Below are 23,790 nucleotides of genomic sequence, written 5' to 3' on the forward strand. Positions count from 1 at the left end.
AGACTCTGTCTGACACAGTCACTGAACTGAAATACAGCGGCAGCTCGCAGGCTTTCAGCTGTGCTGTCGCCAAATACACCAGACTCCTCTGTTAAATATTGAGATTTTAGGCATTTCCGTGCTAAATGTTGAAGATTAACGCACGTTTTCAGGCTTTTTAAGTTGTTTTAACTGATCTACAGTTCGGCGTTGTTGGCTTTGATTCCTGTGTCGGACGTCACGCTCGTGTGCATTGGCTCAGCTCGCTTGGAACCTCGCCAGAGCAGGTATTAAAAAAACGTACCAGGTAGGTATTATCGCTAATGGAAAAGCAAAATAACTGTGCCGTACCGAGGCGAGGCGAGTCGTGATGGGACCACTCACGTGAAATATTAATAATATTTCCTACTCACCATGAACAACACAAAATAACATACTTTCTGTGAGCATTTCAGCCCCCTTGACCGATGTCTGTCTGTCGTTCTGTCTGTTTGGCATCTCCACACTCGGGGTTGATGCATATCCAGATTAAGGCTGTCAGATTGTGTCACACCTCGCTGGCAGTCAGCGTGACACCAAGCCAGATCAGACAAGGATATGACAAATGATGCCTTTGTTTGGTTTTGCTTGCCAGTCATTTTGTGCATCATTTCACACGTTCAGATAATACGTTTCCCCTACAGCGAATAATAACTTTGGTAATTCATCCGAAAGGAAAAAAAAAAGAAAAAAAAGGTTGTTTTTTTTCATCTCAATATTTTCTGCTTTATTGTGTAAGAAAGATAGAAGATGATGTGAGACTGTGATCTAATACGCTGTGATGGGCTCTAGTTATTGGAAAAATAACACATTGTCCATAACACATTACTCAGTGAAAAAGTAATACTTAACTAATTAGTCTAATTGCTAATTGTAAAGTGTTACATTACTTTTTAATGTATGTCACATTTAACCCTTTAACACCTAAGTCTCAAAATGTTCACCTGAACTTTTTTTTTTTGCTTATTTTAACCATAAAAGGGCAAGAAAATGTCCTGCGAGTAAGCGCTTTTGCCTATTTTTCCAGAATAACTTTCAATATCTGGCAGTTATTTACAATTCACTGCATGTTATATTAGTGTATTAACAATTTTAAATGAAGAAAACCAAAAGGTTTTATTTAGAAAAACAGTGTATTTGCACATGAACGCCAGGTTTTGTGTGTTAAATTTGAAATTTGAACAGTATAAAACATATTTCAAATAACATTTCTTTGAGTTTATGTCTCAATGTCAAAAAACAGACCACAAAAATGGAAACTATGTATAGATGTGTCTCCAACTGTCTCCTCTCTGGCGAACAAAGACCAGTGAAATTACCGTAATGACCACATATTGGTTTTGATTTTGATTTTGCGTGCTTGTGCAAATGTGTCGCCTGCGATGCGCTCGGTGTTAAAGGGTTAAACAAAAAAGATAATTGTCTTATTGTCTTCGCTCGTAGATGAACAGTCGGCTGTGTTCTTACTGAGGTGTGAGACAGAAGCTGCTGGGCTTAAAAAAGAAAAAGCTTTGTTTACTTCGCCGTGGCCACAAGCCAAACTTGTCAGACTGGAGTCGAGATTGGGTAGGAAAAATGAAGCACCACTGTTTCACTGAAGTACAGAATCTGTGCCCTTTTACCGTTAGATTACTCAAACTGAGTAATGTTTTTAAAATATTTGAAAAACCTTTTTGGAGTATTTCAACACTGGCTTCCATTATTATTGCATGAAGTGAATACTGTCACCCACAGGCCACATTTAGACCTGCTGTCATTAACATGTGTCCAGAATGACCCCATCACATATGGACAGTGTCACTTACAGGTCTTAACACAGCCATTATCTCCTCGGATCCCATCAGAAAAACCACATTCTGAAGTTGTTCAGGGACACATTTGGCCACGTTCCCGAGAATGCATGAACACAATGTAAATGTATGTAAATCTGCGATGCAGCGCAGAGTGAACATGTATAAAGACATGGGTTTTCACGCAGTGCAGGGACAAGGGGGAGCGATAATATTCACAAGGTGTTTTCAGGGTATTATGTAACTTATGTTGTTGTTGTTGTTGTTGTTATTGTAGTGATAGTGGTGGTAGTAATCGTATTTTCACCAGTAATAATGATGTAGTATGTAAATGATAATATTACCATTAAATATTATTATTGTTATTAATGGGATTTTTGTTTCTATGGTTACGTTGATCATGTTAATATGTCTAATGAATGACATAATATGTTAAATATGAATATAAAATTAAAGGGAAAAGGAGTTGGGCCTGATAAGTTTCAACTTCTTCCCACTACCTTTTGAACATGTATAATTTAGATTATTGATTCATCTAATCTTCCTTTTCCCTGTCATTTATATTTTACGTGTATGTCTCATGTTCAAAATAAAATAAACAAATCAAAGCAGATCAGTCTTTTTAAGTCAAGCTTTAATTTAGTATTCACTAGTATATTTAAAACAAATGAGTGTTAACTACTTTATATTCTAATACGAGGATGGAAATGTAAACCTATGAGTTGTTTCCAACATGTATGAATAATATGAGAAAATAGAACAATCAAAAATAGAAGAATGCTATAGCAGCCTTTGAGATTTGCTAATTGCGTTGTTTCTGTTTGTCATTTTGATTTGAAAGCAATGAATTATTCAGCCCTAAGCTGTTCTGTGAACAGTCTCGCCCTTGTTATCAAAACCCAAATAGACACCCAGATATTTTCATAAAGGCATTCAATGAAGTATTTCCTCTGGCTGATACTCTTAGATAAGTGTCAGACTAAATACAAACAGTCCATTTTTGTTTTTGTAGTAGAATGTGAATGATCTCAGTGGCCGAAGTTCTTATTCCGTTATGCAAGTGCATTCTTAGCATGCTTGAATTTTCAGAGTAACAGATGTGACCAGCCACATGGTTAAACAGTCTGTTCCCCAATCCATGTTTGTCTGTCTGACTGCGGTCCCACTGATAAGCACGTGTCCCTGTGTGACCCACTGGACGAGTCATATCAATGTCTACAGTAATAACGCAGACGGTCAAAGTCTCCTTAGTGTCTTATTTGAGTTAAATATACGACACACAGGTATCGGGATGGGACAATTACAGGTGTGAGAAAATATGGATCCATTTCAAAGCATGACAGTCTCTTTAATGTCTCTATCAGTGTCAAGATATTCTGAACAGTGTTTTTATGTTGTATTTAAGCCTCTGTCCACTAGTTGGCAGCAACTAGTGGTCATATTAATTGCAACATATGGGCGCAAAGCTCTATTTCTCTGCTTTCCGGTATCTATTCGTCTTCTACCACTTTATTTTCCACATGCTGCCAATCCCAGCTGACTTTGGAGAAAAAGGGCAGGGCACATGCTGGACAGGTCACCAGTCCAGGGCCTCACATAACCCTTTCACAACGCCAGGACTTTGTACTGGTTCCCAGTTCAGGGACAAAAAAAAAAATTGGTTCAGAACCTGAAAAGTTGGTTCTCAGCTGTAACCAAAAAATATTGGTTATTCCTCACGAAGCGTGACATCATCAGTGGATGTGTCATATTCTGGGTTGTGAAGATGAGTGGAAAGTAGAGTTGTGTTTACTTCCGCCTGAGTAACGCCAAGTAACATCCTCCCACTTTGGTTTCTCTTAAACTGGTGTGAATGGGGGCTGGTTTGCCAGACCAAGGTTCTGAGGCTCCTGAATGGCACCAGAACCATGTCGGTCTGAAAGCACTAAAAGAGACAAACAACCATCCAGAGAACCCAGAGTAATGTAACATATTTTATCTTGTTGTAGTATTCATTTTTACATAAAATGACACGTGTGACCCCCAATCAACATTCTGTTACAAGAAATGCTGAATTCAAATGTCTTGTGAATTCGTAGTGACAATGCCGCACACTCACAAAGAACTGTCTATTGTGCTCTAGTCCATTTAGTTTTAAAATGCATGTTGCTATGTTAATGCCTGGCACCCACATTACTCCAGTTTTTGAAGCCCTAAAAGGGAGAGAGAGAGACTTTGGGAAATGCTGACGGCCCCTTTTTAGTTTAAAAATTGTGGGGTTGCAACATTGCTGTTCCTCATTTGTGCTACTTTCTGCAACTAAGCAACCTAATACTGAACAGACAGCGTGCTTCCTGTTATCAGCACATGGCTATTTGAATGGTCATGTCATGTGGATGCAGCCTTAGCTAAAACTAACACATTATATTAGTTTAGCCAGTGCACGTGGCTATTGAAATAGCAGAAAGGTCTCTCTGTTGTCATTAATTCTTGCTGCAGTGTTGTGCTGTTTCCCCTGCTACTGAAAACAATTGAACCTGAACAGTGTGTTTTACTGTGTTACGATAAAAACCCTCTAAAGCACTCCGAACTATCCGAAAACCTGCATCATAATAAACATTAAAACTATTTAGATAATCAAAACACAGACAAGACTTGTTAAATGGCTCCATTACTGTTTGTAAAACGCTCATTTCAACGAGCTGAGAAAACATCAAGTATCTCTGATCTTGAACTGTCGTTTAATAACATCGAAGTCTTTAATGTTCTCCCTGAATGTCCCAGACTTCATTGACCAAAGTGTGAGTTTTATTCCAAACATTTGTGAGATCAGACAGACCTGAAAACAAGTCTGGGTCAAAGCCGAAAGCAGTTTTTATTATTTCATGTAACTTTAGCCGCTCCACTCGATATCAAACAGGATTAATGTGTGATAATTCTGCACTAATGTTGTAAAAGGGCCAATTCGCTTCTTTACTGTCTCCTTTCATCCTTTTCCTTTCCCTCTGCCCTTTCCTTCCTTGAGGAATACTTTGACTGGCTAATCGCTACAAATCCAAAGTATCTCATTTCAGCCCAATTAAGGATTTGAAACTGCAGCAAGCCCAGAATAGTTTTTAATCCCTGTTCTTCTCTGTGGTCTTTGAGAAGCTGTGGCTGCTAATTTTGCTTAGTCACTGGCAAGACAAAATGATGACGCACAAGAAGGGCACATAATGAAGTAAATGTCTGTCGACGGTGCAGCAGCCGAGTCCTCTGGTTTGTTCACTTTTCCATTTGCGGAGGCACAGGCTGTTGTCTGTATTCTTACCATGATAAGACTCGATAAGAAGGAGCAAACGCAGCTGGGATAAGACTGAGATCTGTCAAGCTTTTGCAAAGCTCAGACAGGGCGTGTGTTTGTGTACCGTCTGTCTGCTTTGTTCGCCAGCAAATTCCTCCCTTCCTTCCATCATTCTCTCTCACCCCATGCTGTTTCTTTCCTTAAACTTTTTTTAAACTTGCAACTCAATATCTCATGGTTGTTGTTTTGTTTTTTTTTGCCTGATATCTTTTCACATTTTTTTTTCACATCCTCCTCCTCCTCTTCTCTTTGTCTTTTATTGTTGCTCTCATAGTTCTCAAATTCATCATTTACTCCTCTCTTTTTTTGAACGCATGCCTTCCTACTTTATGATTTATCTGTCTCCTCTCATCGTTTCGATTTGAATGTTCTTTCCAACAACAAAAAGAATACTTATTGTTACTGTTTCACCAAAACTGGTTTTCCTCTGATCCCGTCCTCCTCCTCCCTCTCTTCCCCTCATCTCTTTTTTGGGGATTTTTATTCCTCTCCCTGACAAAAAGCAGTACTTGGCACTTTTGAAATGTAAATAAAGTTTTGTTGTTTCCTCAGCTGCAGCCTCTTCTAGCCCTGTTTATCAGGCAGACTTCAAAGTGGCACACTGACATGTGGTTCTGTAACCGCCCCACCCCTCTGTGAAATAGGGTCACAGGCGGTGCTTGGCTTTCAGAAAAACTTTTCCCTTTCATGTAAGAACCTGGTAGCTGAGAGGAGCTAACGGGGGCCATGCCAGCCAGCCACCCACCCACTATCCAATATGAGAGGCACACACTGTGGTTGTGAGCGTGGGCATGTGTGTGTGTGGGTGGATGTGGATTAGTGTTGTTTTTATGCTCTTTTCCCTCAACTGGTCATTGCAGGGCAGCAGATATACTAGCGCTTGTATTCATTTTGCCTATTGTTGTTTGTTTTTTCATGATTTTATTCACTAAGTTTGCTCCTGTCTGTGTTTTTGTCTCTCTCTCTCTCTCTTTCTTTTTTCTTCCTCTAGCTGTTGTGCCAATGTGAGAGCACCTCAGTACCTCGTGCTGAGCTCCAGACTGCAGCAGCGGGACAAAAGACCTAAGAGAGGAGAGAGAGAGAGAGAGAGAGAGGGAGAGAGAGGAAGAGAGACGACGGAAGGAGAAAACACAGAAACAAGCCAGCAAGGAGAATCCAAGGAGACAAGATGTTGATCAGAGCTGAGTTAAAGAGACAAACCTGACTCTGTGTGAATCACAAACACTAAAATATAGACAAAAGAAATAGCTTCTTGATTTAAAAACTAAATGTCACAAGGAAGGTTGAAAGGTTCACCTGCAACCAGACACCTTTAGAAGTTGAAAGACCCTGCACTGGACATGGCTTTGGGCCTGTGTTCTGGTCCAACAGAATTCACAAAAACACACCCACACTGAAACTTCTCTCCTCCTCTAAATTTTCACAGCGCTCACCACCCAAAGAAAAAGAAAAAACCCTGCATCTCCTCACGTTACGCTCCTCTTCCTTTAAGCCATCTTTTCACACCTTAAGTAAAAACAGCCCAAAGACTTTCCAGACCATCACTCATTGCAGAGAACCAGGCAGCTGCACACTTAGTGAACAAGACTGACGCGCCGTCTCGCTGAGGAGTGGAGAAAAAACAGTCACCTATGCCAGAGTTTGACCGGCAACAGGTTCTTTTATTGCCACACATGGACTGTTGATGAAGAAAGATGGCAGTGAGAATGGCAGGTGCCACCCCTTCCTCTCGGCCACCCTCCCTCCCCCCCGTGGCCCCGGCTCGGACTGGTTAAGGTTGGTGTATTGGCATCCATCGCAACAGCAGCAGCAGCAGCAGCTGACAGAGTGTGGGAAGGAGCAGTATGCAGGAAACTGACTTACCAGCCACAAATGCCTTCAAAGGTAAAAATAAAAATCATATCACACTATCTGTGTGTGTGCGTGTGCATGTGCGCGTGTGTGTTCTGAGTATGAAGGACATTTTTCAGGTTGCCATAGTAAATTTCCTGCTCACCCTCCAAGGTTGGTTCTAATAATAAAATTGAATAAGGACCTACATGAGTTAGTGTGTTGTCCAATCCAGTCTAGTTCTTGTGGCCACACGTTTATGTTTATTTTGGGATCTTTGTCCAAATTAGTCCCAACATTTTGTGACGGACAAAGGCGGGGAAGTGCACATGATCTAAAGCCGTTATGTCGTGATTGCACGTATATTTTAGACTGCTTCTGCAAGGTTTGACAAAGATAGTCGAGCAGTGAAAGCTCATTAGACCGTCAATTTACTCAGCTTCGGCTAATGAATATTAAATTTCCTTGTGCCGAATGTTAACATGTGTTCTGGGAAAAGGTTTGGGCATTTGCTGAGCTGATTGGCCCAAAATGTGGAGAAAGACAAGGAGTTTTTACTTCTGTATACAATACAGTATTTTCACTACACTAAAGGTTGAACATACATTAAGAATGCACACTTTATTTAATGTTTAATCTGAGTCAGTCTACATCAATATTTAAATCAATATATTTTTATACATCAATATATAAAAATGAGAGTGAAGTGAAGCCCTTTAAACACGTCGAACGATGTTAGATTAATCAGCAACACACTTTAATGTTAAACGAACTCAGAATTCATTGTTTTCCCTACATGGTTTTTGACCGGCGCTGACCCTTACACTGAGCTGAGTGTGCTGATGTCATCTCGTTAGACAGTCGAAAGCAATGATTCAACATACTTTAAACATGTTTTAATATGTTCTCACACAAGCAAAATCTTCATTCACAGTTTAAAAAACCCCCCAGCATTTATTCCATTTCCTGAAAACTTATTTATCCGCTGTGTGTTCCACCCCTCGTCAGTAGGAGGTGCTACAGCACATCTTTTTCAACAGGTAGTAAAAGTGTGATCGTTTGAAGCTCCTTTCAACTGTCACAGAGCCGCCACCTTCCTGATCCTCATTGATCATGAAATCCTTTCAGCTCATCTCCGTGTTCTGTGTCTGCGTCTCTTTCTGACGAGCGCTGCCGTTCTTCCACCCTCATTGTAACATGTGACCTGGGTTAAAACTTAAAAACATGCTCTTTTACCCGCAGGTTTCACACATATATTGAAATACATGAATCAGTCACTCTTGACATGACACGTCTCTGTCATGTTCTTTCCCCTCTCCTGTCACATGACTGCATATGTATGAGTATGGAAAAGCGCAGTTTGCTTGTCTGTGTCACAGCACACAGAATAACCATGCTCAGTGATACCATTCCTTGTTTTCTGATGCACATTGCAATGGATTAACATCTGAACTAACATGTGCTAACATGTTGGTAGTCAGTCACATGTGCCATGCTTAATAGTTTATTTTCCTTTAAATGGGAACATGATAGAGCCACACTGTGGCGCACGCGGCTGGCACTTTTGCTTCACAGCAGGAAGGTTCCTGGTTTGCGTCCATCTTTTCCCTGCGTATGCGTGGATTTTCTCCGGGTTCTCCGGTTTCCCACCGCATGCAGAGGTTAATTGAACCTTCTAAATTGCTCATAGGTGTGAGTGAATGATCTCTATATGTTGGCCCTGCAATGGACTGACGATGGACTTGGTCCTGCGTTGGACCCTCATGTGGGGAATTAAGTGGTAGATGATGAATGAATGAATGGGAACAGTTAGTACAGGCTAATTTTCCCATTGTCTTCCATTCAAACTGAATTGGAGTCGCCCCCTGGTGGCTAACTGCTTCTTCCACACTACTTCCTAGGCCTCACTCGTCAAACCGGAAGTCTGCGTCACCACATGATACAAATCGGTGATAAAGAAAGTTTAGGCTGTGGATCACAAAACACAAAAACGGAAACACTCAACTTCTCCAACAAAGTTCATGAACAAATAAAAACCTGATGAGACAAGAAGATGTTGAGCAAAAAAGAAATAGCTCCTGTCCTGACCCAGAACTAACACCTCATCTGTCAAATGTGGTGCTGGTTCTGTTGTTGCCTGAGCTTATATGGTATATGCTCGTGGCATTTATTCATGTGCACAGAAACAGCAGGATGAATGCACAGGTATGCAGGAGTGTCAGCACCCTGTTGAGTGTTCATCTTTCATGAGCACACTGATCCTAAACATACAGCCAGAAAGAAACCTAAGCGTTTAGTGACAACAAGACTCAATGTAGAGACATTCATTACACGCAAGACCTGGAGGAGGCTGCAGAAAAGCACTTGGAAATCATTACCCGGGGGGGGAAATACACAGTGTCAGGTGATTTCTATGGTTCTAATAGACATACTGATCTCACATCGATACATACTTTTCCACAGACTCCAGGCACCGTGTTCAAATGATTATATCTCACACTCTGTTCTTTCTGTGGTGATGTAAACCCACTTCAACTAAAGCTGAGACTTCATGCTACATCCATTATTTTATTTCAAACTGAATGTGCTGACTCACAGAGCCAGAAGAACAGATAATGTGTAAATGTACAAAGCTGCAGTCGGCAGGACCCCCGCAAAAAATAAAGTTGATTATCATTGAGTCTCATCCCCAGGTTGTTTTATGCTGATGTTCACTCACTGTCCTCAGCCACACCCACCAGATAAGCATTCATTTTATTTTAGCACATGCAAAGAAAAAGATTAGGAGTGTGCTGCGTGTGCCAGGAGCATGAAATGTAAACATAGCCAGCCCTTCCCCTTCTTTACTTTGTGTCCTGAATGTAAAGAAGGGATAGGAATGGGAGTAGCGGACCTGAGATAATCTCTCCATCTCGGAAATGCTCCACCTACGTTGACGCTTGTTTTATTGCTTTTATTATGTGGCTCTTTTTTTTTTACACAGAGCAGATTTACAGTGTGCTGAAAGGTTATCGTGGAATTCATTCATTCACCGCTTTATCCTCCACATGAGGGTTGCGAGGCCACTGGAGCCAATCGCCGCTGACATAATATAGCCAAAGGTGAGGTACACCTTGGACAGGTCACCAGTCCATCACAGGGCAAACGTAGACACAAACCACCGTATTTTAGAACGTCCAATTCATCTCTGCATGTTTTTGGACTGTGGGAGAAAACATGCAATCTCCCAAACCCAGGTCTTGTTGCTGCAAAGGCCTACAGTTGAATGTGTTGCCTATCCCAGCTTTACTCAGATTGATCCTTATTTATTTTCATGTGTAAAAAAAAGAGAAAGAAAAAGAAACACCTTTTGACTGTTAATGGTGAAAGAATTCACGGATAGCCATGGTTTCCCAGAATGCATTGCAGGCACATCTATCCAGAGAACTGTAAAATGAAACTTGCTGAAACAAGTTTTCTGCAATTAGACAATCTTGCTGATTTATCTATATCTTCCTCTAGATGACATGAACGGTATGAATGAGTGCCATTTCTGTGCGTATTGACATTTATGAGGGAATTGAACAGGTCATAGTCTTTAAGGAGAAGAGTGTCGACCGCTGCAGAGAGAAAAGCAGCTCTCGCTGGAAATAATGGGCACTGTGCTGCCGACAATATTAGCCTCTGTAGACTGGAGTTTAATAGTTTCTCATTAAAACATTATCACTTACTCTAATTATGATTGTTGTAATTGAAGTCGTACGCAGGCTTACAGGAGAGTGATCTCGCCGTCTGGGGGGCGATAGCCCTCCCCTTAATGAAAGGGTTAAGACTTGTGAAACGCTGACTCGCCTCAGATTAATCACGAGGTGAAGTCTGTCCAATTTTACAAAATAGTAGCGTTTGAAAACATGTACACCCACAGAAATGAAGTCGAGATGAGTGCACCCTGCATTAAATTGATTTTATGCAGATACAAAGAAGCAGATACAGTTATAAGAATGATGCATTATCTTTAATTAAATCTCTCAGAGCAACAGTATTGACGGCGTTCTTGCAGACAATGGAACACAGTGAATTGATAGTCTTCTTTGTTCTTCCCGTATACTGACTTTCTCCTGTGTTTTAGTTTATACTCCAGCTCCACATTGTGTGTGTCATTGACTTTTTAAATTTTTATTTCTGTCTTATTTTCTTTTATGTTGAACAGGTGATGTTTTTTGTTATCTGACTGGAGGAAAAGCACAAAGGCAAATAGACACTTTGAAAAGAAAGGGGCCATTGTTAATGGAATTGATAATAACTAGGAGTCAATTAATAGTCAAATTGTGTGTGCTGTCATTGTTACTTAGAGTGACGGGTCTGTTCAAGGCCCAGTGTGTACTCACACATGTTGTCATGGCGGATAAGACATCATGTAACCAAATTTAATGTGTCAGCGATGAGAAAAAAAAGGTGTAATTGATCCATTCTGAACAGGCACAACATATGCTGATAACAGCGCAGGCAGGGAGGACTCGAATGCAGAGTCAAAGGCAGCATGATGAAGCAAAGATGCTTCATCTGTTAAGTCCAGCAGAGTAGGATGAAGAGGTCCGGGTGAGTGATCAGTATAGAAGGAGAATACGGCAAACTGAACAAGCTAAAAGATTGAAAGGAGACCGGCAATTGGACCTTTGCACGGGTGGTCTGATATGAGACGAGGGAAAATGGTCGGAGAAGTTCTCTCGTGATAGTACCGGCTACTGAGTTGATATCAGCTAGGTCATCAAGAGGAGCTACCATCTAGACATTGGGCAGGGAATTGGTAGGGGTCGCTGAAAGGAGATCAGAGAGGCAGTTTTGACATTTAACTCAGGGCAATACTCAGGAACAAGCAATGGCTGAGATCTCAAGATTTCAAGAAAAGACAGGCTGTCTTTGAGGATGTCCACTTTGAGTGGAGCTCAGGGTCTGGCTGAGTGTCCATCATACTGTAGCACCGGAGTGGACACTCCAGGTTAGTTGGTAGCTGAGACTCTGCGGCACTGGGCATCAGCGGCGTCAGGTCAATTGGTAAGTGAGATTGCAGTACTTGGCAGCAGAGGCTCTGGGTCTCTGAGCACCTGAGGCTGTGGTTCACTTGTTAGCTCAGGCTCTGTAGTGTTTAGCAGCTGACGAGTCCCATGGCAAAACAGAGCAATGGCAGCCACATCTTTCTCTGTGTCCTTCACAGAGCTGTGAGAATGGCCAGGTGATTACCTTTGAAAGATGGCTGCAGGATGTCAGTCTGGCTCCTTGAACAGTTCACTGAAATTGAAAAGGATTTGAGTCTGAAAAATGGTGGCGTAGATGGCGAATGACAGGAAGACTGCAGACTCACCGACATGAGTGTTAAAGGCTGAAGGCTAGAATGTGGCTGGCTACCATACTGTTGTGGTATTCTATTACAGGCAAATGCCTTTGCTATATCACGACCAAGATGCATATTCAATATATATTTGATGAAAATAGGCTGTTGACAGGCAGGCACAAACAACACTTCATTAAACACAGGTAGCATGGGAGCATAAACAGATTATTCAGCCAAGAAAAGGTGACAATGGTAAGTTTAAATAGTAGCTAAGGTGATGAAGTAACAGAAGTGTGAGTGGGCAGGCAACCTCGAGTAATTAGATAGTAAAAGATAAGAAACTGATGAGTAGGTGGGTAAGGAGACAGAGAAAAAGTCTGGGCACATCTAGTGGGTGGACAGAAAATGACAGGTGTGGGGAGATGAAGAGACTAAGGGACTTAGTCAGGGAGAAATGAGCAGGGGCTGGAAACGGGGGCCAAAGGGAACTGAGGAGCAGATAGTGACACAAAGCTCAGGAAAGTGAAGCAAATGTCAATCATGTGCAGTGTGTACCCACCTACACAGTCCTGAGAAGAGAAGTTATTAAGTCACCATGTGTGGATGGAAAGAAAACGAAATGGTTGGTTCACATAAATAACAGGAAGTCAAACATTGTGGTTTTTCTTTTTTTTTTCATCCACTGCTTTTTCTTTGTAACATTCTGTCTCATTTCCATCATCCTCAGCTTTATCAGCAATGTTTCCACTAATATTTATTCACTGGCAAACAGTCTCACCTCACAAGCAGAGAGAAACTTTTTTGTGAAGTTCTGGCTCCAGATTGGATAAAGTTTTGCAAGATTCTCGAAAAAGTTTCTGCTAAATTTACCTTCAGAAACTTCAGACTGAGAGACAGAATATAGATTTGTTTAAAACAGATTTTAGCTCAAGCTTTTCACTCAGTTTGTTTACATGCACAGTTTAATCAAGCTAGGGTCGTAGTCTGACTAAGACAGGCAATCGGACAACTTGCACAGTCCAAGTATACATGCGTAGGAGAACATTTTATTGATTTCTTGGCCGTGTACATCTGACTCTACCTCCAAAGGTGGAGCTGAATCTCTCTATATGCTAGTGTGTATTGAATCAGTTTCCTGGTGACCTTTAGGTCACAGAAAAACAGACAGCAAGCGGCCAAATGGACGGTGAGATGGATCATGCTGTGGTTCTGTATGTGTCGTACCTGCTATGGCTGTATGATATCTGGCAACAGTACTGCAGTTTATACACGACCAGTCAAAAGTTTAGTCCTGTCCTTCTACTTTCGGGTCTAAGACCAGTCCAGTCTGACTGAGCCTATACATGTAGGGGTAATCAGACTATGAATGACATTATCCGGGTATGTTAGTCCGACTATGACTAGCTGTATTTTAGGCAGACTAACCAAATTATTGTCTTAGTCCGACTAAAATCAGACTTTTAACGTGCATGTAAACGCACTCAGAGTCTCAGTAACCGAAATGCGATATTGTTTGTAAAGCACATGCACGTAAATACCAAGTAAATACCACCTTGTCTTCTGTGTTAGCTGAGATGTTGGAGCCGCTCCTCTGACGTCTCCATTTCCACTGCTAACCACACAAGAACGTGCCTCCTCCACTCTTGACCAATTTTGCCAAAGCAATTCCACTCGCGGGTGAAGTATGCTGGATTGAAAGACCTGGAGCACACAGCGACTGACAGTTCCTTATTCTGAGGAACATGGGATCGCTCTGAGACAGACATCTTACTTTGTCAGCATATAGAAAAACTCACTCACCCACTGGCAGATTTACTTGTAACTTAACCGAATGCTTTCTGTTGTTCCCTACGACTTAATTACATTTAACACGGCCCTCGAGGGGCTGACATGCAGTATGTTCCCTGTGTGGTTAACATTTTGATTAATGCGTTGCTTTTCAGATCTCTACACACCCTCTTTCCTGTAAATATGTATACACATCCTGCAAATAATATATGTACTGTGGCCAACTAGTGCAGATGTGAAGAAATCACTTTATAGAGTTGGGAATAAAATCACCGAGCAGTGAGAGACAAACACATCGACATTCTCGCGGAGGCAGACACTCGTGGTGAATAGCTGCAAGGTTAACATAAGATTGTGTTTAAACGTCTTCCTTAAAATAGGTAGAATACACACACTTTGCACAATGTATGGCCTTCACTGAGCTGTGTGTTTTTCCTGCCAAACGTGTTATTGTATGCATGATGTTCTCAGGTGTGGCAGGAGGAGATAGCTGACCAAGGTCATGTTAGGAAAAATTCACCTCGCACTGGTTTTCTTCCCTTTAGTATTGTTTTCCCCTCGTTGGCGTCATCCTTGATGCTAACCATGATAGCTTCATCCCTTCTTTCCCCCCTCTGGACACCTTCTGCCTTCCTTATTTTTTCATGTAAGTTCTTCCTTTCCCACTCACTCTCTTCTGTATTTTCTCCCTCATTTAATCCCTTATCCGGACACAAAATTATACAAAAAAATCCTTGTTAAACTTTGCCCGAAATAAGGAAATAATGTTGAAAACATTTTATTTTACAAAATGTACAAATCTTACACTTAACAGTTCGAAACAAAACAAAACACAACAGTGTTTGTTTTTCTGGGAGGCCAAATTGATTACTTTGAATTTAATTTATTTTGAATAAAGTGCACAGAATTATGATTAGTTTGTGGTCAAAGAAAAGGAAAACCCAATTAAACCCAAAACTAAAGAGGAAAGGAGAGAAGCTCAGTATGCTAATTTACTGTGGTATCACCACACCCCCAACTAGGAATCAGTGCACAGTGCAAATTTCCTCTTAAACAAACCAAATCAAATACAAAGTTTATGGTTTAAAGACTCCCAAAACTGTGATTTGAAGCATGGAGTGGCTTCTTTGTGATTTCAACTTGCATATTCTGCAAAAAAAAACAACTTTTGAATGTCACATTGTCAACAGCACCCTTTCTTGAACGTGCACCTGTTGGAAGCAAAAATTGCCCGTGGTCCCGTACAAGGCCACTATATTGCCCAGCGAAATTAGGTTTCTAAATTGGAAGCGTGCATTGACTCTTTTCAGGTTCATAAAATATTTTTAATGTATGAATAAAGTGCATGAAACATGGTGTCCAGTGTTCCAAGGCTTTTCATTTAGCGACTTCTACCATGTGCAGTTAACAAAATGAGAACAGTTGGACACGCTGGTTCAGGGTTGCATTTTAGTCCGAATTCCACTTTAATTCATCTTCTTTTGATAGAAGCAACTATAGAGGAAGACGCGAACACGTGTCTATTCAATAAAGGAAAACATAGGCGATTTAGAAATTAGAAATGTGGAAAAGTTTATGTTGCACTTTTTCTTTGCCTACAGCTCCATTTGAGACGGCTATACGGAGACAATACTACAGAGTCACTCTCAATAACAGTCCACCCTCTCCTTTCTTATTCTCTTTTCTGTATCCGACACATTTCCTCACTCCTCGTCTCTCTTGGTGGTCCCCCTTTTTTTGTCCATCTCCCTTTATCTCACTCTGTCTGTCACAGACAGCTCCCCCCCCGCTCCGTTTCTCACAGTGTGGTCTCCCTCCACAGGCAAGACATATTGAGCTGTAGAAATGTGGAGCCCTTACTCGTCTATAAAGTGACTGACAGCTCAGGGTTATTAGAGGACGACCTTCTACCCCTCTGCCCACCTACTGCTGCCTGGGGCTGAGACTCAGATCTACTGTCTGGCTGTCTGTCTCTCTGTCTGTCTGTGTACCTCTCTATGTGCTGGTCTCACTAGGCATAATTCTGATCCAGTCACATCCATGTCACATTGATTGTTGAGGTGGACTTTTAGAGCTTTTTTTTCAGTGTTTCAGTTCTGTTCGGAGCCTGTATATAAATATATATATGTTTACAGTATATGAAGGCGTAGCAACTTTGACATTGTCAGAAACTACTTTTGATGAAGTTGGGCTTGTTGTCAGAACTCGTAAAGTAAAGACTGAATTCAGTGATTCAATTTCCCACCAGTAATTAGCACCACATACATAATCACTGACATGCAGACAAGCAATTACAGCAGCACTGTCTGGCTAAATCTATCATAAACAATCTATAATAAATCTATAATAAAAAAAGGAGCATCAATTCTTCCACTTCTACTTTTAATAATATATAATAGTCTGAAGCACAAAATACTTGAAGCATTTACTACAAGGTTAAGTTTAGAGAAGAGCTTCCCTGGGCTTATATTGGAGTATACAGTACTGGAGTGTACCAGTGATTAGGGTTGCTTATGATAGATAGACGTAGGCGTCATGCTGGTAAGTGAGGACACAGAATATTCACAGTTTGACTAATCAGTTGGCTCCTTCTACATATAGCACAGACAGCAGTGGTAGAGTCTGTAGGAGCAAGTGGAAAACCTCCTGACTGACGCTTTTCTGTAAAACAACAAGACAAAGTAGGTTCAGAGTCACAGAGTTAAGAGTTCGGTCAGACAATAACAGACATTACAGCTGAGTGCAAGCTTTCTGTCCTTCTTTGGAATTGGGATTGGGTTGCTGGTTCAAATCCTGGGACAAGTCAAGACCTGGGGTGCCCCTGAGCAAGGCACCCATCATTGCTTCCCGGGCGCAGATAAGTGTTGCCCTCTGCTCCTGCACCCAGTTTGTGTATGTTCTCTCCTGGTGTGTAATAAGGATGGGTTAAATGCAGAGATCACATTCACCATCACTAATTGGTATGTGCATGAAATGAATAGTAGTGAAGTAGTTTATTTCGAACAGGCAAACCATATATAAAAATGAAATAAGCAACAACAACAGCAAATAATAATGATGCAAAAGTGGAGCATCAAAAACAACCTGAGGAAGAAAAACAACACAGTGATTTAATTTACATATTCGAAAAGGGGTGGGAAGACGTAGACTCAAAATATTTTGAGCCGTCAACTCCCGTGATAAAGTTCACGTCTGCCTCATTATCGAGTGTTGAGATGTTTAATTTTTAAGATGTTTAATTGTCTCTTTTTCCGTGACCCCACACACTTGTTACTACAGGAATGGATTTACTCCAACACTGTAGCATCAGCAACAAAATACAGGCAGTCGTGTTATTCACCCAGCACTACAAACACTAACATGCATTAAAAACAACTGTACAGGTCGTTAACTATCGTCTAAAAACAACAAAGACTGTATAAAACACCGCTCCATTATAGTGGCTATTGGTCAGCATCATGTGTGTGTGTATGTAAATTATGCACCAAATCAGTTCACTGTAATTGCAAGATGTATTACAAGATAATTGCATGTGTCTGTGTGTGTGTCGCTGTGAATGTGGAACTGTGTGCGCACGCAGGTGTGTGTTCATTTAAATTAAATTCTGCTCACCTCCGACTATAATGAACTAATAATTTAAAAACACGTCGGTCTTCGAAGCCCAGTGTGCAACATTTAGGAGGCTTTAAGGAGGCTTTATTGGCAGAAGTATGTTTTGTATAAGTGAATAATCTGTTAAATAAAATAATTGTTCGGTCATGGCAGACATGGCAGTAAAATAAGCACATGTAAGTCACAGTGTGCACTTCAAGCGTATCAGTAAAGAAGAGCGACATCATTTATGGAGTATATAAGGGAGTGGAAACCAAGACGCATTTTATGGACAAAAGTATTTGGCCACGCCTCTTAAGTATTGAATTCAGGTGTTTCAATCAGGCTTTGGGCTCGGCCCCTTATCTCCAATGAAGGACAATCTTAACACTTCAGCGTACCCAGACGTTTTGGACAATGCTATTTTTTTTCCATTTTGTGGCAACAGTTTGAGGAAAGCTCTTTTCTATTCCGACATGACTGTGCCCCAGTGACGAGTTTGTTGTGGAAGAACTTAACTGGCCTGCACAGAGCCCTGACCTCAACCCCATCGAGCACCTTTGGGATAAACTGGAACAGCGATTGTGAGCCAGGCCTTCTCGTCCAACATCGGTGCCTGACCTCATAAATGCTCTGCAGAATGAATGGACACAAATTCCCATAGAAACCCTTTAAAATCTCGAGGAAGCTGTTATAGCTAATGTAATATAGCTAATTTTCAAATAATAATATTTTGTGTTGTCATGTTTGCTGGCCTTTTTTTTAAATGTTATCTCTGTGTTTATTAAGGCTCGTTCACACTTCAAATGCGACAGGGAAAAGAAGTACAGCTTATCTCTGCTTTAAGAAACAAGTCAATAACGTGACAATTTCGAATTTTGATTCTTTTTGAACGATTTGAACGATCGTGAATGGCAGTGAAGGCCACTGCCATTCACGAAGAGAGCTGGAGTGAAAACTGTTCCGTCCGAGGTGGTTGACCCCAGTTAAACACACTGCAAACCACTAATGGCCATTATCGTATAACAAAGACCATTTCAACCATTAAGTGCTTTACCCATTGAATGAGTTAATATTTCATGTGAACTTGCTCTGATCTATCACCATGTTAAAGTTTGTGCCTACATGACTTCAATGGGTTTAAGGTTTTCCAAGAATAATAAAAAAAAATCGTGATTATTACTATTATTGTGACGAAGGGCTGTCATGTCGAGGTCAGACTACACAAGCTTTTGCTCTGTTAAATGGTCACGTTGGTCGAGTAAGACAAGCATGACGTTAAGGGGAAGAGGGGCTGGATCATGGGGCGGGGCTACACGACACCCACAAACAAGAACGTAAACAAACTCTGGTGTTTGAAGTTGTGTGTACGAAACTTGTTGTGTGGGGTTGCGAGTCAAACTTTATCACTCTTTTGCTTCTCCATTTTTGTTTTTGCTCATCACTTTTGCACGTGCAGAGCAATCTGAGCTCTTATTGGTCAATTTCCCTGACGTAATGGAACACTAGCAGAAAATACTCTATAAAACGATTGATTTTTTTTAGGGTCGACAGGTTTCGACACCCTACATCTGTCAGATTGTGCTATAATTATGCATAAAATCTGTAGTCTGACCTCCACTTAAGTCAAAAGGGAATTTTCCATTGTACAGTTCTAGCATGACTCAGGGTTGAATCGAATCTACTCAGTTTATTTTTGCTTTTCCATTAGCAATTTTTGGCATTTTTATGGTTCCCTGCGAGCTGAGCTGATACTAAAATGTGACGTCAACAGACTGCTGGCCACTGATTGGTCAGAGAGTGTCGTCACTGGAAGAGTTATGAGCGCGACGTCCGACGTTTTTAAAAACCGGCAAGAGCGTTTCAGCGAGCATACATGGCTGCAGTCCACAAAAATACACCGTGGTGTATATCGACGAGGAGCGCACGTTCCTGTGTTTGGTGGCGGATGACAGGATCCAGAGAGAAACGAGACGGTCTATCAGGAGGAAGTGACGGCAGCTGAGGAGGTACTATGAAGTGATGGTAGTCAACAACGTGTCTGATACCCAAACTGAGTAGAGCTGAGTAGTGCTAGAACTGTATAATGGAACAGCACCACTCGTTTGAATGGACATTATGCTGTTTCAGGACGCATCTTTACAGATCAAAGATATCCTGAGCATATTTTCAATCTGAGAAATGTGTGATTCTGTTTTAAAGAAGAGCCCTGCACAGGCTCCTCAGCATGTGCAAGGCTCCTTCACTGCCTCTCTCTCGCATCCACGATGCTTCTGTGAGACAGTTGAACAAACTGGATGATGACACAAATGTATAACAGCCATTTTCGAAACATTTCCTTCACAGACTGCTGTCGTCTCCGGCAGCAAGGGCACATCGTTTTCATGGTTGTTTAACCAGCCTTGATTTGTTTAGTGGAACAGCCTCAGACTGTACCTATCTGCTCTGATTCAGCTGTTGATGTGATGGCTGAGGTTACTGAGTTTAAGATGTTATTTTGGCTCAGCCTGTCGGCGCCAACCCTCCTGCAGAGATCCACTGCTAGCTCGGCTAGGTACCGCGTGGGCGTGTGTGCGAATTATGTGTGTGTTTGCACGGGTGGAGGTGTGCTTCGTGCGTAAGTGTGTCTGTGCAGTGCACGTTTGTGTGTGTACGTGTGTGTATCTGTCTGTACTTTAGTCACGTGTGTGGGCGATGCGTGGGCCGAGCGTTAAACCTGACAGTGAGCAAGCAACCTGAGGACATATTTATGAGGTTTCTCACTGTAGATGCTAACCAGTGAATATTAACCTGGTGCTCTCTGAGCACCTTCCGCTGCAACACTTTCAAATATCATTTCTTGTCTGAGTAATGCACTGATAAGTCTGTTATGGAGGAAAGTGAACCGGAATAAACTGGCTAGAGTCTTTTGGTCAAACTGCGGCGTTATTACCGTCAAGTAAAGACATCACCTGTCTTGTTTTGTATATAAATGCATGTACTGTAGTGCACATGCACTTGCATTATGTGTGAGTGCATAAAGTGCTGCATGAGGTCATAAACCTGGCAGACTTGTGGGTTTAACTCAGCGTGTAAAGCATGTTCAGCTTATTCCCAACCAATTACGGCTGATGTATATTCAAATGAGACTGACCAACTGGCTCAAACAGGTCATTAATTTATGAAATTAATATCCAAGTCACACAGGGAACGTGGTTTAATCTATGGCCAAATGGCACATCCTGATGTCCCTTTCAAAAGGAGAAAAATGTGAACATCACTTGTGTTGTTAGCATGTCACTCTGTGCAAATGACAGACTGGCCCTGCAGCTGGGTCAGGCTCCAGGCTGAGAAACATAAAATTACAGGCTGATATTTTACCTCCACATGGCTGGAGTGATGGTTTCGGTGTATCCAGATGTTTGAACTCAAACTGTGTACGTTTCCAAAGAAACATCTACATTAAATATACATACTTGCCAGACAAGTTCAAAGTAGATGCAGTTTATCACAGAAGAACAAAGTCTCATTGTTCCGCCATTCAATTTCCACCTTGTGTTTATTCTTATATTTATCGTCATAACAACGGATAAGTCAGTTTCCATGGACAACAGACTTTACACTTAGTGTCTCTAACCAAATTACAAAGTTGCACGGAGTCTGTCCTCAAAGCTGAGGTCAGGCAGTGAATATAAAGAGATAGTTTAGGTTGTTTTTGAAGTGTGTCTGTATGAGGTGACATATTATCAACACTGACTTTGGTCGAGCATGCTGTTGCCATGAAATTATCTGGAAGCTGAACACTCACTCTCACTGATAACATACCTGCCCTCAGGGACACATAAATACTGTTTAAGTCCAAATAGAATTTTGTAAACTGTTCACTCTCCTGCACCAGATTCTGTAGCAGAAATCAGGGCACACAGCAGTTGTTAATCCACTGCTGCCTCCATTATTAAGTTCAAATGTGTCATCTTGTCACTTTGGTGTTTGAAACCCTTTGCCCGGATTTACCGAAGTGACACAAAAGTACCAAACCAGCAGCTCCTGTGGACACATATCAGCATTTTTTTGTCTCACCTCTATTTTACAATTTGTCCGTCTCTACTCAGCAAAACCACTGATAATTGAAGACTCCATAGAGTCTCTTTAGTGGAGTTTCATAGGCTTATTATTGCACAGCAATAAAATATTGATATCAGGGAGGAATAGACTGCTACTGTACTGCGGGGCGATAATGTTAATGTACACAGGTTAAATGATTCCACAGTGGTAAGGCTACATCTATACTCTGTTTTAAAAACACATCAATTCTGCACTGGATACGCAGCCTTTCCACATTTCACATTAGAAACTGCTGTTTCCACTGATATTGAACACCCATTGGCCACAACTTGACTGTCGGCTGTAAATGAAAAGTTCTACGAACATTAACTTTTAATTTTCCGGAATGGTCACATGATTAGGGCTAAAGCGATTACTAAATTAATCGTCAACTATTTTGAAAATCGAAAAATCTTTAGATTTCTGATTTTTCAGCTCTTAGCTGTGAATATTTCCTGGTTTATTTACTCCACATAACAAATAAATCATCAGAACTGAATAATTTTGGTTCGTGGACAAAACAAGACAGCTGATCAACATGTTATGGACCAAGCGATTACTCGCTCAATCGAGAAAATAATCGATTATGAAAATAATCTGAGTTGCAGCCTCAGTATCTGTATGCAGAAGTCCATGCAGAAAGGCCCTTGTTCGGACCGGGTCTCAAACCCAGGTCTTCTAACCACTACACCAACTGTGTGGCCCTAGCTGGAAAACACCTTTTTTCAAATTAAAATGTAGGAAGGATAAAGCTGAAGAAAGCATTCAGCACTGCTCCAGTGCATTGAAGGCAACATGGAATGGAATGTTTCCCATAGTGTAAAAGAAAAAAAAATATATGAAAGCAACATGACCTTCTCCTCATGCAATCATTCCTTCACATGTGTGGAAATGCACACGCGGTGTCAAGCACGTGCGAGGAGTCGCCTCTGGGACAAAGTCGATGGAGAAGGTTCAAACACAGTGTAACTTTGCTGCCATATAGCACGGCAACATCACCCTGAGGCATACACAAGTACATTCCCTTTCTGGCCAGAAAACACACACACACACACACACACTGTGCAGAGCAGTAGTGATGCATTGTCTGGACTGCAGAGAGGAGACAGCCTGAAGGTCTCTCTACCTCTCTCCCTCTTTCTGTCACTCTCTCTCTCTCTCTCTTTCTCTCTCTCATTCCCCCCTTCACTATGAATGTCAATTGCGCCAAGTCAGCACAACTCTGACATGCTTAATTATCCTGGTGGAGTCAGGGAGAGGAGAGGGGAGGACGAGGTGAGACACGAGAGGATACTGAGAAAAGGATGATGAGTTGAAAAGAGAAAAAAGGAAAGTATCAGGCAAAATAACCACAAGGCTTTTGGGAGAGACAGATTCACATAGACGGACAATTCTCCTGTTATTAAATCCGGGTTGCTTGTCAGTGTTTTATGTGCTGAATCATACACGGATGTGTGTCTTTTTCTCTGCCTATTACCCGGTAACGCCCCCTCTACATAATCATGTGTAAATACCAGTAAATAATATAAAACGTGGCAAGCGTTGAAGGAGAGGAGACGGACAAAAGAGGACGAGATGACCAGAGACACAGTGAGAGAGGGAGAGAGTGTGAGCTAAAAAGAGCAGTGAAAAGATAAAGAGGAGTGGAGCAGAGGGACAGCAGTTTGGAAAGATGCCCCAATTCTTCATGGCTCACAGACGCATCTGCAACACATTTATTACCTTACTGCCCTGCAAACCTGCTGCCGCCTCATATCAAGGATGCAGGCTGGAGGGCAGAGAGAGAGAGAGCAGAGAGAGAGCAGAGAGAGAGCAGAGAGAGAGAGCAGAGAGAGAGAGCAGAGAGAGAGCAGAGAGCAGCCAAAAAAAGAAATCCGCTGAAATACAGGGAGAGAGAGAGAGCAAGCGGACATTAAACAGTCTGACACAGACAATTCACAGTAACCACAGAAAGTGCAGAGCCCAGTGCCTGACTACTCTTCAGTATGAAGCCACATTTTATTGTGCATTATACTCAAAGTAGTAAAACCACCCTGGATGAAAGAAAAGCGATATTT

The 23,790-nt window shown here is 41.5% G+C and overlaps 1 protein-coding gene across 2 annotated transcripts in view; it reads left to right on the forward strand.

Moving 5' to 3' along the window:
- Window positions 1–23,790, forward strand: part of LOC122774411 (low-density lipoprotein receptor class A domain-containing protein 4-like) — a 183,753-nt gene that overhangs the window by 57,062 nt on the left and 102,901 nt on the right. For both annotated transcript variants that reach the window (XM_044033653.1, XM_044033652.1), the window contains exon 3: window positions 6,122–7,014. In XM_044033653.1, the coding sequence (XP_043889588.1) occupies window positions 6,975–7,014 (40 nt within the window). In that variant the 5' untranslated portion in view covers window positions 6,122–6,974. The remainder of the gene's footprint in view (window positions 1–6,121; window positions 7,015–23,790) is intronic.

This window comes from Solea senegalensis, linkage group LG9 (assembly GCF_019176455.1).
Source record: "Solea senegalensis isolate Sse05_10M linkage group LG9, IFAPA_SoseM_1, whole genome shotgun sequence".
Classification (NCBI taxonomy): domain Eukaryota; kingdom Metazoa; phylum Chordata; class Actinopteri; order Pleuronectiformes; family Soleidae; genus Solea; species Solea senegalensis.